This window comes from Sciurus carolinensis, chromosome X, assembly GCF_902686445.1.
Source record: "Sciurus carolinensis chromosome X, mSciCar1.2, whole genome shotgun sequence".
NCBI classification, from domain to species: Eukaryota; Metazoa; Chordata; class Mammalia; order Rodentia; family Sciuridae; genus Sciurus; species Sciurus carolinensis.
In genome coordinates this window covers 117,769,843-117,785,107 of record NC_062232.1, presented here as the reverse complement: position 1 = coordinate 117,785,107, position 15,265 = coordinate 117,769,843, and the positions used below count along the sequence as shown (strand labels likewise).

Genomic DNA, 15,265 nt, shown 5'->3' with positions numbered 1-15,265 from the left:
TGCTTTCCAAAGTGGTTGTACTAATTTACAATCCAACTATCAATGTGTAAGTGTTCAAAAAAGAAACTTTAGAAAATAGTATTTTGACATATATCTTAAGGCTAAAATGAACGGTACACAACATGTATGACAACATGGAGAACCAAGAGGACATTACGTCAAATGAAATAAATCAGGCACACAAAAACAAATACTGCATGATCTCACTTATATGTAGAACCTAAAAATGCTGACCTAGTAGAAGCAGAGAGTAGAATGATGGTTTCCAATGGATGGGGGTCAGGTGGGCTGGGGAGATGTTGTTTAAAGGGTATGAAACTGCCTGGTGTGGTGGTGCATGACTGTAATCCCAGCAACTTGGGAGGCTGAGACGGGAAGATTCCAAGTTTGAGGCCAGCCACAGCAAGTAAGACCTTAGTAAGGTCTTAAGTAAGACCTTGTCTCAAAATAAAAAGCAAAAGTGGTTGGGGGTGGGAGGAGAGGTGAGTAGGAGGAGAGGGAGAAGATCTAGAATGAACTCTGTGGTTCTGGTATCAAAGGTATTAGTATGAACTGAACTGAATTCATACACTGATTCACACTGGTACCTTTGATTCTGGTTCAATGTATATGCATATGTACACACACACATATACACTGATATAAATAGTTTTTGTGTAAATCTCTATATATTTCCTAGTTCTGTTCACTGAGAAGGCATAGAACCAACTTTAGCTCAGCAGTAATGAGTACAACAAGCATCTAAATTTAACTTTCTAAATACTATTTGCAAATAAAAGGAACCAATGTTCCCTGAAGAAAAGTCTGAATCTAGGGCTGAGGCAGAAAAATACAAAATCAACCTATCTGGAACAGTATGTAGTACTAGAAAACAAAGAAATCTTAAAAAATTTATGAGGATATGCTGGAAGGACCATGGTACTCCCAATGGCCAAATATGGGTCAATTTGATAAGCATAACAAATGATAGCAATAAAGTTTAAAGAAAAAAAAACTGATTTAGCAGCAGAACCATATTTTCAAATGAAATTCTACAAAGCAAAGTTGAGGGATCTTGAGACCTCCCAAAACATTATTCGAATCAAGTTATCAAAGTTAACATCATCAGTAAGAAGACATATTGACAACATGTGTCCCATAATAGGATATAATAAAAAGGTCATAACATGACTTCTGTAGTGTTTATACCAAAAATGCATAACCTGAATCTAATAATAAGTAGATGTTAAACTACCCCAAGTGAATAGGCATTCTACAAACAAAATTAAATGGCCAGTACTCTTCGAAAATGTTAAAATCATGAAGACAAAGACAGGAACTGGTCTAAATTACAGAAGCCTAAGGAGACATAATAGCTTAAATGAAGGGGTGATTTTGAAAAAAAAAAAGGGTTACAAAAAGATACTAATGGAAGCTGATTATAGTGTATAGACTAGTTAATAATTATGTGCTAATTAATATCAAATCGTTGACTTTGATAATTATGTTGTGGTGTTGTCTAAAGCAGTAACAGTTGACAAAGCTGGGCAGAATGTGTGAGTTTTTTGTTAGTTGTGCAACTTTTTAAAGTCTGAAGTAATTCTAAGAAAGTAAAAAAAAATTTTTAAACCTTATTGTATAGAACACAGAACGGGACATCAAATTCTGGTCCATATAACTGACAATGATCTGCATACTTTAGCTGTTTCACCTTCATGAATGCCAAGTTTGTTATGCATAAAATAAGTGATTCAAACTAAATTCATGGATCCTAAATTCTGAGGAACCTTTAGGACAGGGCAGGGGAGCTGAACAAGTAAATAGCCTGGCCCTATCAACATCCTTCATTCAGTGCAGTCCTGCTTCTGTCTGATTTATGTGTGTAATTTCACATGAGGATTCAGTTACTAAAAAAAGTAATTTGAAATACTACTCAGCATAAAAGGGAACCAACTATTAATACATGAAGCTCAAAAACATACTAAGTGAAACAAGCCAGACACAAAAATATACATATGATTCCATTTATATCAAGCCCCAGAACAATGCAAAATGAATGTGCATATTATTTTTATTATTATTAGATATTATATATTAGATCTATATCTATAGGTTCTATATCATACAAAAATATTAATATGTATGTTAGAGTAATATAAAGCAGTTTACTTGTTTGGGGGAGGGATAGAGGACACTGGGAAAGCACCCATTGGAAATTTTAGGGGAAATGGGAATGTCTATTTTTATATTGGGGTAATAGTTACACGGATGTATACATTTGTCAAAACCATATACATTTAATGGGTAAACTTTATTGTACTTAATCTTCAATAAAATTAATTTAAAAATTAACCTCAAATCTCTTACATCTAATGGAATACCTGGTTTCTGATTCATTAAACAGACAAACCTCTGCTTCATTAAGTGCAAATTTTAGTAGCAGAAAAGCAAAAGAAACATAACAAGGGGGAATAAAACCATGACAAAAAAGAAAAAAACATGACAAAGCTGAGCCAATGCTGGATTAAACAGTCATTAAATTAAAAATATTTTAATCACATACCTTATAGAAGAAATACTGTACAAGATGTGCTATTCTCACATAGTATAGATGTCCGTGAGCCAATAATAGTTTCTTTAAATGTTTAAACTTGGGAACAGAATAATCACTGTTCCTGGCTGCTTGGCGACCTTCTTTGCCTTTAATACCTAAAAACAGAATACCTCTCTAGAGTGAGTACTTTATAGAATAAGCAATCCCCTGATCTATTTTCACATTTTCGAGTTGTTTAAATGTTACAGATCAATTGTATAGTTTATTTTTGCTTTTTCTACCAAAAAGGGCTTTCTTTAACTGCGATACCAAGAGTTACCGAATAAAAGTATAACTAAATTTAATTGATAATTAGCCATTTGTAACACAACATGGAACAATCATTTTAATGGTTACAAGGCCAAGAATTATCTAAAGGAAAAAAGTCCACCTGAAAATTATTTTTAAGACACTCAGTAAGTGCTTAATTGTGTATGACATTAAACTACGTGCTATATATTAAGGTGACTCAAAAACCTGGGTATTGTTATGTGGTTTAGGTGCTCAATGAGAACATGAAATCCTTTCATGAAATACTGAGAAACTGCCCAAGGATTCAATGACCTCAAGAACCTTTAGACCATTTCTATATTGGATAATCAATGAACAGAACTTAAGAGTTCCATGCTAAGTATGTCTACTTCCAAATAGGAAGAGGAATTTGTGAAACTAAACTGCAGTATAATAATTCTCAAGATACTAATTACACTTGTACCCCAGACCCATTGCTAAAAAAATTAAAAAGGCCAGGGTGTTAGGTTTGTTGCCTAAGAGCAGCCTGACAAGGGAAAAAATAGTATAGGTGGTAGAAAAGCTGTTGTTACGTGTCATCACATAAATTCAACAATATAACCCAAACCACCCATAAATACTACTACATGGAAAATGAGCCAAACAATGATCATTTTTTTGGCTTCCAAAAGTCAATAATCTCAGAAGATATAGTGCAGTGACATAAACAGGCAGTCCGGTCAGGGGCAGGAAATCAATAAAATTTCATGCATGCTGTCAAACTGAGAGCTAAACAATCAACTGTGTTGCTGATAGGTTTGGGAAATTCAATTTACTTGGCTAATATAAAAATATCCTCTAACTTTGTTTTGCCACCCTCCCACTGGAGGTAGGACCTTGGATGGTCATGATCAGATGAGGCCCTTTGTTCTATTAATGATTTTCATTCTCAAATTCAAGATGAACAATTGAAACAATCTTTCTAGAACATAAGAAGATTGCACCTAAAAGCAATACTGATACCATCTCATTAGATGTTTCTTACCTATGCCCACATGGGATTCCAAGATCATGCTAACATCGTTGGCACCATCACCAATGGACAGTGTTATTGGGCTGCCTTTTAAATTCTTCACCATTCTGACAATCTAAACAATTTCAAGAGATACAGAAAAAGTCAAAGCAGATGTGAGACTGGACTATATCAGAGGTCTTATGCTTCATTCACACTTGCAAATGGAGGCTTTGCTAACAGAAAGGTAGTTTGTGCGCACATGCGCGCGTGCACACACACGTCTTCAATTCCCACACGCAGAAGAACATAGTCATTCAAAATGTAACACTGGCACCCACTTGTTTTTAGTTCTGTGCATGCATGGGTTCTCAGAAACTTTTGCCTTCTGTGCAGATTAGATGTTCCTTTTTTTGCCATTACTTCATTTGTCTTTTCAGATCATGTGTGACAATGGAGGTCAGAAAGCTGATTTAGAGTAACTTATACAGGGCCAGCAGAACAAAAATGGAAAGCTGGAGAACAATTCTATGGTTACTTCTTACTTTCTCCTGGCTGACACTTGTACCTCTCCTAGTAGCACCCCAACACTTATTCCTAGGAATTTATGTAAAATTCTTGTACCCATCTAGCTGCTAACTGAATTTCACTAAATTTTCCATTATCCAATAGGGTTTGCCCTCTTCCCCCTATAGAAAGCTACATTTTAAAAGGGGTATCTTTTTTTAAATATATTTTTTAGTTGTCAAGGGATCTTTTATTTTATTTATTTATATGTGGTGCTGAGTATCAAACCCAGGGCTTCACACATGTCAGGCAAGTGCTCTACCACTGAGCAACAACTCCAGTCCCTAAAAGAGGCATTTCAAAGGAGGTGAGATTTGCAGAAATGTGCCCAAGATACACAGTACAGTTTGTCACTATTCCTGAGTTATCTTTTCTAACTGTGAAAATGATACTGTGTAATTCAGTGCTGCTTTCATGGATGGCATTGAATAAAATGTTCATCCCCAATGTTACAACACTTCTGTTCTTCTATTATAGGCTGCTCTAAAACGTTCTCCTAGTGGTTACCTGTGGAAAGTGTCCTGGGTAAGCAGCTGCCCTACCGCTCAATGTTTTTGATAATCACTACTTATTGAGTCAATTCACAAAGCCCCTTGGAAGTTAGCAGTTTTAAAATGCTTAAATAATTCAGTAACTAAATAATGCTTTGCAAAAATTCTGTATTCACAATTGTTCTGATCAGTTAACATAAATAAAATCCATTTCAACATAACTAACATGATTATAAGTAATTTATTTGAGGCTAAGGCACCTCACAGTCTTTAAAGAAAATTCAGTCAGGTTTTAGTTGTACCAAATAGCACAACCTCCCCCCATATATTCAATTCCATTTAACACAAAAACTATGTGACCTACGATGCCAACTTTTCCCTAACCCCCTCCTCTCAGAATGGTTCTTCTTAAAATCTTTTTGAAAGACTGTTAGAAATAACCTGTAAGTGAAAGTGTCAAGGATAAACTTTAAAAAAATCCTAAATTTGTTTTTAATGGGCTACAATAATGGTTAACTAATTGGCACCTTTTACACTATGTACAGCAATGATTTGCATCTCAGGGATTGAAAACTGTAGCCAGGGAAGGTCTCCAAAAGGGCAATAAAATTATAAAGGATGACAGTCTTTGCATGAGAATACAGATTAGATTAAAAGATTAAAATTCGTCCTTGTGGAATGATAAAAGGATATGTGGTCACGAACTGTAAAATCTGGAAGGATTTAATTAGGTACACATGGAGTTTTTCACTGATTTCCAGGTCACTCAGATTAAGAGCTTCTCTTCAAATCTCTATTATAGCTTTCACAAAAATTATTTTACCAAACATCTATTTATTCATCAACCATAAGTACATGCAATACATTGTTCAAAGCAGTGAACTAAGATCCAAAAAAGATACAAGGCCCAGTCACATACCTTAAGAAGAATATATTTAAGAAGTAGAGATTTGTTCATGAATACAAGTATACTAGGTAACCAGATTAATAAAACTAAAAAATGAAATATAGTATCCATGCAAGAATACATGACATTGTCATTGAAGCTGTTCATGTAAGAAGGCCTACCATATGAAAATGGAGAGGATACTATATGCCAAAATGACTGAGCATTATTTTATAGAATCCACAGTGGTTTGAATCATGAAGTATTAATAAGATTTACATGGATGGGGAAGAAGGAAGTATTGCAGAGAAAAGGAAAGGCACATTGAAATGCATACAACCAGGTAGGTATAGTATATGCTCAGAAAATAGATCTGGTATGACCAGATCAATAAGTTTTCATATAGGGAGTATGGATAGATGTATATGGAGCCAGATCACTGGAAGTGATATTATGAAAGTGGCAGCAGGTTACAGGAGGAAGTAAAGGAAAGAAAGACTATGGGCAAAGAGATATGTTAGGTGGCTAGTTACAAGTAGAGTTTAATGAGCTGTTAAAGGTCTGGCCTTGGAAGGTAATACAAAGGAATGAGTAGATGGTAAAAAGAATGCATTAGGAAATGGAATTTGGTAACTGATATCATGGAAGAGTAAAGCCTGGGGGAAATCAACACAGATTTCAAGGTTCTGAGTCTAGAAATCTGGAAGAACAGTGAATTCAATCATAGAGATAAAAAAATACCAAGCAAAATGATGGTTGGGCTATAGAGAAGTCAGAGAGTGAAAATGATACATCTCCAAGAAGATGGGTTTGGTAAGCAGGTGGAAGAAATAAAGTAGAATCCCAAAGATCTGAAAGATCTGGACTACAGACACTAAAAGTGTTTGAAAAAAAGAGTATATGATAGAAGAAGTAGTGTTTTGACAAGATTAATTTGGGGAGCACACAGGGAAAGACTGAAGGGAAAGGGTGAAAGCAAGAAGACTAGTGAGGAGACAAAATCCAATAGTCTATGTGTAAAGTCCTGAGGGTTTGGACTAGGCTGGCAGTAAATGGTTTCAAAAGATGGCATGAAAAACAGAACTACAATAAAAGGTATGTAGAATCAACAGAAGATGATGACTATATATGGAGGGAGAAGAGAAGATCAAAGGTAGTTTTGAGACTTAGGGAGGGAAAGAAAAATGGCACTGGTAAAAGGAAAGGGAAAAACAAACTGATGTGAAAAAGAATATCATACGATCTGTCTTAGACACCAGAGTTTAATGTGATAGTAGGAAATCCATATAGAGCTGTCTAGCAGACAACTAGAAATAGGAAACTTAAAATCAAGAAAAAAGTTAGGGCCAGAGATATATCAATGGGAGTCAGAGAAGTGTTAATCCAGAAAGAGTTCATAAACTAAAAAGCAGAGGAAAACTTCTTAGAAAAAAAGTGATAATCAGGGAGAATATACAGGATAAAACGAACAAAGGATACTAGGTTAACCAAAAAGGGAAAAAGTGTCAGGACTATGGACCATCACAGAAATCAGGGAAGGAGAATTTTGAGAAGGATGTAACTGATAGTATTAACTGCAGTGAAGAAATGAGGAAGAGAACTAACACAGCTCAAGGAATTAGGCCAGGCTTGCCAGTAAGCAAGTAAGTAAAGTAATAAGAGCAGAAGAAGCCGAGCACATGCTTGTGATCTCAGTAGCTAGGGAGGCTGAAACCAGAGGATCCCAAGTTCAAAGCCAGCCTTAGTAACTTAGTAAGGCCCTAAGCAACTTAGCAAGACCCTGTCTCAGAATAAAAAATAGAAAATGGCTGGGGATGCGGCTCAGTGGTTGAGTACACCTGGTACCAAAAAAGAGCAAAAGAAACAGAATATATGAAGCTAATGTCACAGGGGAGCAAGAAGCAGTGGAATGGAGGCAGCATTCAAGTCCAGCAAAGTTTAAATCAATTTGGGGGAAGAATCCTTCTTGATTTTGACCACAAAAAGGAAAAAGTTAAGGTTGAAAAAATTAGATGATATTAGTGAAACAATTTAAAAGTAAATCTGCTTAATTAGAAACAAATTAAGAGTAAACCAAACATTTATACATATGTGTACAGAGAAACCCGGAATGGAACATTAATATCCACAGTTACCTGGGCTTTCTGTAATGGTGCCATACGGCAACACAGTACTGCAGTGCACTTCATACAAATTTGTAGGAAAATGCTTTTGTAATTGTTTGAACTAGAATCTTGACTAGAATTTAGTATGAGTGACAATGTGGAACCATCAATGATTAATCCGTATTCTTGATGTTCTGTCCATGCTCTGAAAAAGAAAAATAATGTTGTTTTTGAAATTATCATACCTTTGCATTTAGGATACTGATTTTTTTAACCACAGAAGGGAGGGTCCCAGATGAGATGAGTCATCAATCTGGTTCCTTGACCTATTCATTGTAAAGAATTGACTGCCTCTAATAATGGCACAACAGTGACTTTAAGTAACACCTTAGAGACCTACGTTGCTCATAAAATTTTAAGTTCTGAAAAGTACAAAAATAAAAGTTTCACAATCTGCCTCTAGGAAATTTGAGATGAATTTTTAGGAATTACAGATGAATTTAACTAGTATAACATGATATTAGTTTTGACATGAATATAAATTATCAGTGAATTTGATACTCCTTAAAGACAGAGAAAAAACAAAAAGGCTTTGGGGTAGAGAAATCATAAAAGACTTTTCTCTACTATATTTTCCTGAATGACAAAACCTATGCATAAAACATGGCTTCTCAAATATGACAGAGCATCTAAAAGACATGATTCTCATTAAAGAATGCAATAATATAAAAATATTTCTTAAATAAGTATCAAGTTATATTACTTTATTGGTTATCAATCCTAGCCTTCCCATTAGAATCATTGGTGTGACTTTAAAAAGTTGCCCATGCCTGAGGCCCATCCTCAGAGCAAATAAATCAGAATACCTTGTTCCGGGCTTGATCATGTTTTAAAAGCCCTCTAGTTTGCTCTCATGTGTGGCCAGGATAAGAGGTATTTTAAGTGCCAGGAAAAACAAGGTGTAACAAGGTGTCGAGTTTTTAAGAAAACTATATGGGGGCTGGGCATGGTGGTACATACTTAAAGCTATATGGGAGGCTAAGATAGGAGGATTTTAAGTTCAAGGCAAGCCTCAGTAACTTAGTAAGACCCTGTCCCAAAATGAAAAATAAAAAGTGCTGGGTATGTAGCTCAGTGGTAAAGCATCCCTGGGTTCCAGAAAGAAAGGAAGGAAGGAAGAAAACTATATGGGGGAAATTTACAACTGAGAAAACCCTACCAATTACATTTTTTTTTTGCAATTACAGGAACAAAACAGTAGTTATTCATTTTTTGCTCAGGGAATTGGGCACCCTTTGAGAATCACTATAGTGAAGTGATTCTAAAGGAGTAGATACAGAAAGATCTCAATTATAGATTCCATTGTCTAATGCTACTCAAAAAGCTTAATGCACATGCTGGTGCAGTTGCAAATTGATGCAGCCACTCTGGAAAGCAGTATGGAGATTCCTCAGAAAACTTGGAATAGAACCACCATTTGACCCAGCTATCCCACTCCTCGGTTTATACCCAAATTACTTAAAATCAGCATACTACAGTGATGCAGCCACATCAATGTTCATAGTTGCTCAATTCATAATAGCTAGATTGTGGAACCAACCAAGATGCCCTTCAATTGATGAATGGATAAAGAAACTGTGGTATATATACACAATAGAGTATTACTCAGTCATAAAGAAGAATAAAATTATGGCATTTGATGGTAAATGAAGTTGGAAAACATGCTAAGTGAAACAGGCCAAGCCCCCAAAAAACAAAGGCCAAATGTTTTCTCCAATAAGTGGATGACAATACATAATGAAAGGGGGTAGGGGGGAGAGAAGAATGAAGGAACTTTGAATGGTGTAGAGGAAAATGAGGTGGGAGGGGGTGGGGGAAGGAAAGATAGTAGAATGAGACAGACAGTATTATTACCCTATGTATATGTATGATTACATGAATGGTGTGAATCTACATTGTAAACAACCATAGAAATGAAAAGTTGTACCCCATTTGTGTACAATGAATCAAAATGCAGTCTGTAAATATTTTTAAAAAATTTAAATAAAAAAAGCTTAATGTACAAAGGAAATCATCTGGGGATCCAGTTAAAACACAGATTCTGATTTAGTAACTCTGAGGTGAGGTCTGAAATTTGCATTTCTAACAAGCTGCCTGGTGACAACACAGCTGCTGTTCTATGGACCTTATTCCGAATAGTGAAAGCCAAATACACCCCATCATTCCCTTTCCATATTTCTTTGCTGTACACTGCTAACACTATATTTTGTACTTATCCCTATTTGGCTTAATAATTTTGTGAACATATTTTATACACTAAACAGGCATCAATCATGTGTTTGCTCACTTGACAAAAGCTGTCTTACTAGGCAGAAAATAGCAGCTCAATAATCAAAGAATATTTGTAAACACCAACTATAAGCAGGCTATATGGAGGAATACAGAATTACTGACTAGTCTTTTCTTGGAGAACAGAAAATCTGGTTGGGAGTGACAGATGTCTACATAGGAGAAAATACAAAATCAAACAAGATAATAAACAGTTAATGCCTAACTGTTGGGAAAATAAATACACACAGGAAAGAACAGTGGGTTCTTTGTGAGGTATGATATTTAAAGTAGAACTTGCAGGCAGGGAACAAAGAATTGAAGGGAGAAAATATACATTGGGATGCACTGGAAAAGCAAATTAAAGGTATCTTGAGGCTTTGGTATGACCTGAATCTCAGTAATGGAGAACCACTAAAAGGTTTCAAAGTAGGATTATGATGTGTACTGTGGTTTACTTGAAGACTACTCATCTGGTAGAGGGGCTTAAGGGATTCCACACGTGAGTGCCAGATCTCTGATGTGAGCACTAGTGGTGACAATAGGAATCTGAATGAGGCTTGGGAGCTGATGTGAATTGGCTGACCTTGAACATGTGATTCTTCTGCTTTAGCTTCCTAAATCCCTGGGATTATAGGTATGTGCCACAAAACCTAACCATTTCTGTGAATTAGAAGGGGCAAAGGAACAAAGGTAATTCTGGATCTGAATGAAGCCTATGTAACTGGGAGCAAGACCATGCCCAATCCTAAACAGATAGCAAGAGGGAATAAGCTGAAATAGTGATGATGTGTTAAGTTTTCCATAATGCCTAGCTTTTACTAAAGCACCACAGAGCCAGGTGTGGTGGCACTTGCCTGTAATCCCAGTGTTTCAGGAGGCTGAGGCAAGAGGATCTCAAGTTTGAGGTCAGTCTCAGCAATACCAATACCATGTCTCAAAATAAAAAAAGGACTGGGGATATAGCTCAGCATTAAAGTGCCCATGGGGTCAATCACCAGTACAAAAAACAAATAAACAAACCTCCTCCCCAAAAAACACAAAAGCATCAAATGGTTGCTAAACAGAGATATGGACTAACTGTCCTTTCAAACTTCATATATTGAAACTCTACTGTCAAAGTACTGGTATTTGGAGATGGGAGCATTTGAAAGGTGATTAGGTTTAGAAAAAGTCATTAACCTATTGTAGGGCCCTGGCGATGGCATTAGTAACTGTTATGGATTGAATTGTGTCCTCGAAATTCTTATGTTGAAGACTAACCCCAAATGCTACGACATGAGAAGATGGGGCCTTGGGGATATAACTGGGTTCAGATGAATTGATGAGTGAGGATCCCAGGATGGGATTACAAACAAGAGACACTAATACTCTCGGCTACAAGTGGACACAGAGAAGGCAGACATCTGCAAGCCAGGAAGACAGCCCTCACCAGAACCCAACCATTCTGGTACTCTGGTCTTGGTCTTTCAGTCTCTAGACCTGTGAAAAAAAAATTTCTGTTGTTTAAGCCACCCAGTCTATAGTACTGCTATGGCAGTCCAAGTAGAATAAGACAAATGGACAAGTAAAATGCATGTAATTTGGACTGACTTTATTTTTTTTTGGTTAACTGGAGATGGAACCAAGGGGAGTTTAACTCCTGAGCCATATACCCAGTCCTTTTTATTTTTTGAGACAGGGTCTTGCTATGTTGCTTAGGGCCTCACTAAATTGCTGAGGCTGATCCTTCTGCCCAGTATCCTCAGTTGCTGGGATTATAGGCATGCACCATAGCACCTGGCTTTGGATTGACTTTATAAGTACCATTTGGTTAAAGAAAGGAAACATTTCTCAGAGGCAATTTAATAAAAATATGCTTATTCTTACCTAAATAACAGTGCAACAACTGTTTTAATATGTCCATAGCCTTAAAATATGGCCCATTCAGTTTTAAGTTTAAAAATGAAAGAGGAGGACAGAGATATAGCATTGCTGTTAAAAGCATGGGCTCTGGAAAGACTTGCTCAATCCCTTATTAGTTGTATGATCTTAAGCAAGTCACTTCATCTTGCTGAGCCCCAGTTTCCCCATCCATAAAAGGAAGAAGACAAGGTTGCCTAACTGGGTAGTTAATGAAGGTTAAATGAGAATAATCATAAAAGCACTTAATATTGTTCCTAGAATACGAAGTATGCTCAAGAAATGGAAAGTAATATTGCCTAAGGTACTCTGTAGTTAGTGCAAGTGATCTCGTGGCATTCCAGAAAAGGAATTCAATTTGCTTATGGTCAAGATAAAGTCAAGTCATTAGTTTATATGAGGACAAGACTAGGTCTATAGGAAGTAGAGATGATACATCCCTGGGCATTGAATTATTGTTGATCATTGGCTTGCTTTGAGGTTCCATAAGTTCTTCTTATGTAATTAGTTGAAAGCAGAGTGAAAGTGGCCATATTAACAAGTTTTTGGTTCTATCTGGAGTACTGGGACATGAGAGTCCACATCAGAAATAGCTCTAGGATCTCAAAATGCATTGAAACTGTAATAGAAATAGATTTTATTACATACCCAGAACCTAAGTATTTAGAAGTTTAACTATTTTTAAGATTTCTGAAAAATTAAAAACAGAACTGCCATATGATCCAGCAATCCCACTACTGGATATGTATACAAAAGAAATGAAATCGGTATGTCTATCAGAGACATCTGCACTCATTCACTGCAACAATATTCCTAACAGCCAAGAAATGGAAACAACCTAAGTGTCCTCCAACTGATGAATGAACAAAGAAACTGTGAGACATATATAACATGGAATACTATTCGGCCATAAAAAGAATAGAATCCTATCATTTATGACAACATGAATGGAACTGGAGATCATTATGATGTGAAAAATAACAAATGAGTGAAATAAGCCAGAAATATAAGTACAGCATGATCTTGCTCATATGTGAAATTTAAAAATGCTGATCTCATAAGAAGGTAAGATCAGACTGGTGGTTACCGGAGGCCAGGGAGAGTAGGTAGTGGGAGGGATAAAGAAAAGACGATCAATGAGTTCTAAGTTACAATTAGACAGGATAAAGAAATTCTGATGTCCTACTGTACTGCAGGGTGATTACTGACAACAATAATGTATTATATATTTCAAAAAACTAGAAGGATTTTGAGTTCTTACCATTAAGAAATGATGTTTGAGGAGATTTAAACATTACAGAATGTATACATGCAGAACATGTATGTAAAGAACCATCACATGGAAAAGTTACTCCACTAATTTGTACAATTTTATGTTTTTTAATGTATCAGCTAAAATAAATTTAATTTAAACAAGAAATTGAGATTATTTTCTGCTGGGTGTGGTGGCACACGCTTGTAATCCCAGCAGCTTGGGAGGCCCAGGCAGGAGGATTGCAAGTTCAAAGCCAGCCTCAGAAACTTAGCAAGGCCCTACGCAACTCAGCGAGACCGTCTCTAAATAAAAAAATTTAAAAAGGGCTAGGAATGTGGCTCAGTAGTTAAGTGCCCCTGGGTCCAATCTGTGGTATCCCCCCCAAAACCCTGAGATAATTTTCTAAACCTTGAGAAATATAGTTTTCTTTTAACTTAAAAAAGAGAGGTGTAAAGTATCAAATAATCTCAAATGTGCCATTAGCTAAGCCCTCAGGGAAGGTTTTAACTTAAAAAGAAAAAAATATCAGAGAATGATAAATTATAGAAAATGGAGCCTTCTGCAAAGGAGCTGTTATTTACACTTGTACCAATGTTTAAATATAAGAAATTGATGTACTTTCTTACTTTTTAAGGCTTCTGGTACTTTTAGGAAATTCATGCAGCAACTTCTTCCGATATTCTATCAATAATTCATGTAATCGATCTTCTTTCCTTTCACTTTCTTCAATAGTTTTTGTAGTCAGTTCTAAGAGCTCAGTGCCAGTTTGGAAAAGGCGGCAGGCATAGCATGTGGATTTGGCTGTCTCCATCTTGTCCCCAGTAAGCACCCAGACTTTCAGGCCAGCTGCATGCAGAGCTTCAATGGTTTCTGCAGCTTGATCTTGTAGCCTAAGAACACAAGGAAGCCTTGTTATCCTCTGCAATACCTGATAGGGATTCTACAAGAAGGCTTGCTAAAGAGAACATTTTTTACAATTCACTACAATTCTAGAGTTGTGACAACTTGTCACAGTTGGTTTTCTTATATACCCTTTACTCCTGAGAGTGTTGTCTCTTGGCATAGTTCTACTTATTAAAGTGAATTTCAAACAATGAAGTCCAGAAAAGATTTATGATATCTCTTGAGGTAAAAGGTATCCAATGGCAAGATTGAGAACCATCACTTAGAAATTCACCATATATTTGTATTCATTGTTAATCTCAATATCTTATATACCACCATACAAATTCTTAACATGGCTCAAAATGGAAAGGGCCAAACATTCTAATCAAATATAGAAATGAAGTTTGTGAATCCCTATCCTTGTGGAACTTTTAAGATTAGAATTACTAAATGAGAATTTTAAAATATAACTCTGAATGAAAAATGATACTTTTCTGGGATTTCCTCCTGCCTTTTTTCCTTATTTTGTCTGGCTTCTGCATATGTGAGAAAACATTGAACTCTTGACTTTTTGAGTCTGGCTTATTTTGTTCAGCATGATGTTCTCCAGTTCCACCCATTTACCAGCAAATGCCATAATTTCATTCTTCTACATGGCTGAGTAAAATGCCACATTTCCTTTACCCTTTCATCTGTTGATGGGCACCTGGTTTGGTTCGATAACTTGACTTGTAAACTGTGCTGCTATAAACACTGATGTGCCTGTATCAGTATAGTATGCTTGTTTTAGTTCTTTTGGATAAAATACCAAAGAGTGAGATAGCTGGGTAATATGGTGGTTCTAGTCCATGAAGACAGAAGGGAGATCATTGAAGTAGAGAAAGGATATTGAGAGGGAGAGAGGTAGGATGGGAAAAGGGAGGAAGTGGAGAATGAAATTGAAAAACTTATGCTATGCATATATATGAATATACTACAGTGAAGTTCACATTTAGATATATCTATAAAGTACTAATTAAAAAACTATAAAT

At 36.1% G+C, this 15,265-nt stretch overlaps 1 protein-coding gene across 1 annotated transcript in view; it reads right to left on the bottom strand.

The window, feature by feature from the left end:
- Window positions 1-15,265, bottom strand: part of Atp11c (ATPase phospholipid transporting 11C) — a 165,326-nt gene that overhangs the window by 41,566 nt on the left and 108,495 nt on the right. The window contains exons 15-18 of the mRNA XM_047535332.1: window positions 13,976-14,239; window positions 7,895-8,069; window positions 3,849-3,951; window positions 2,543-2,688 (exon numbers count right to left, since the gene is read on the bottom strand). Of these exons, the coding sequence (XP_047391288.1) occupies window positions 2,543-2,688; window positions 3,849-3,951; window positions 7,895-8,069; window positions 13,976-14,239 (688 nt within the window). The remainder of the gene's footprint in view (window positions 1-2,542; window positions 2,689-3,848; window positions 3,952-7,894; window positions 8,070-13,975; window positions 14,240-15,265) is intronic.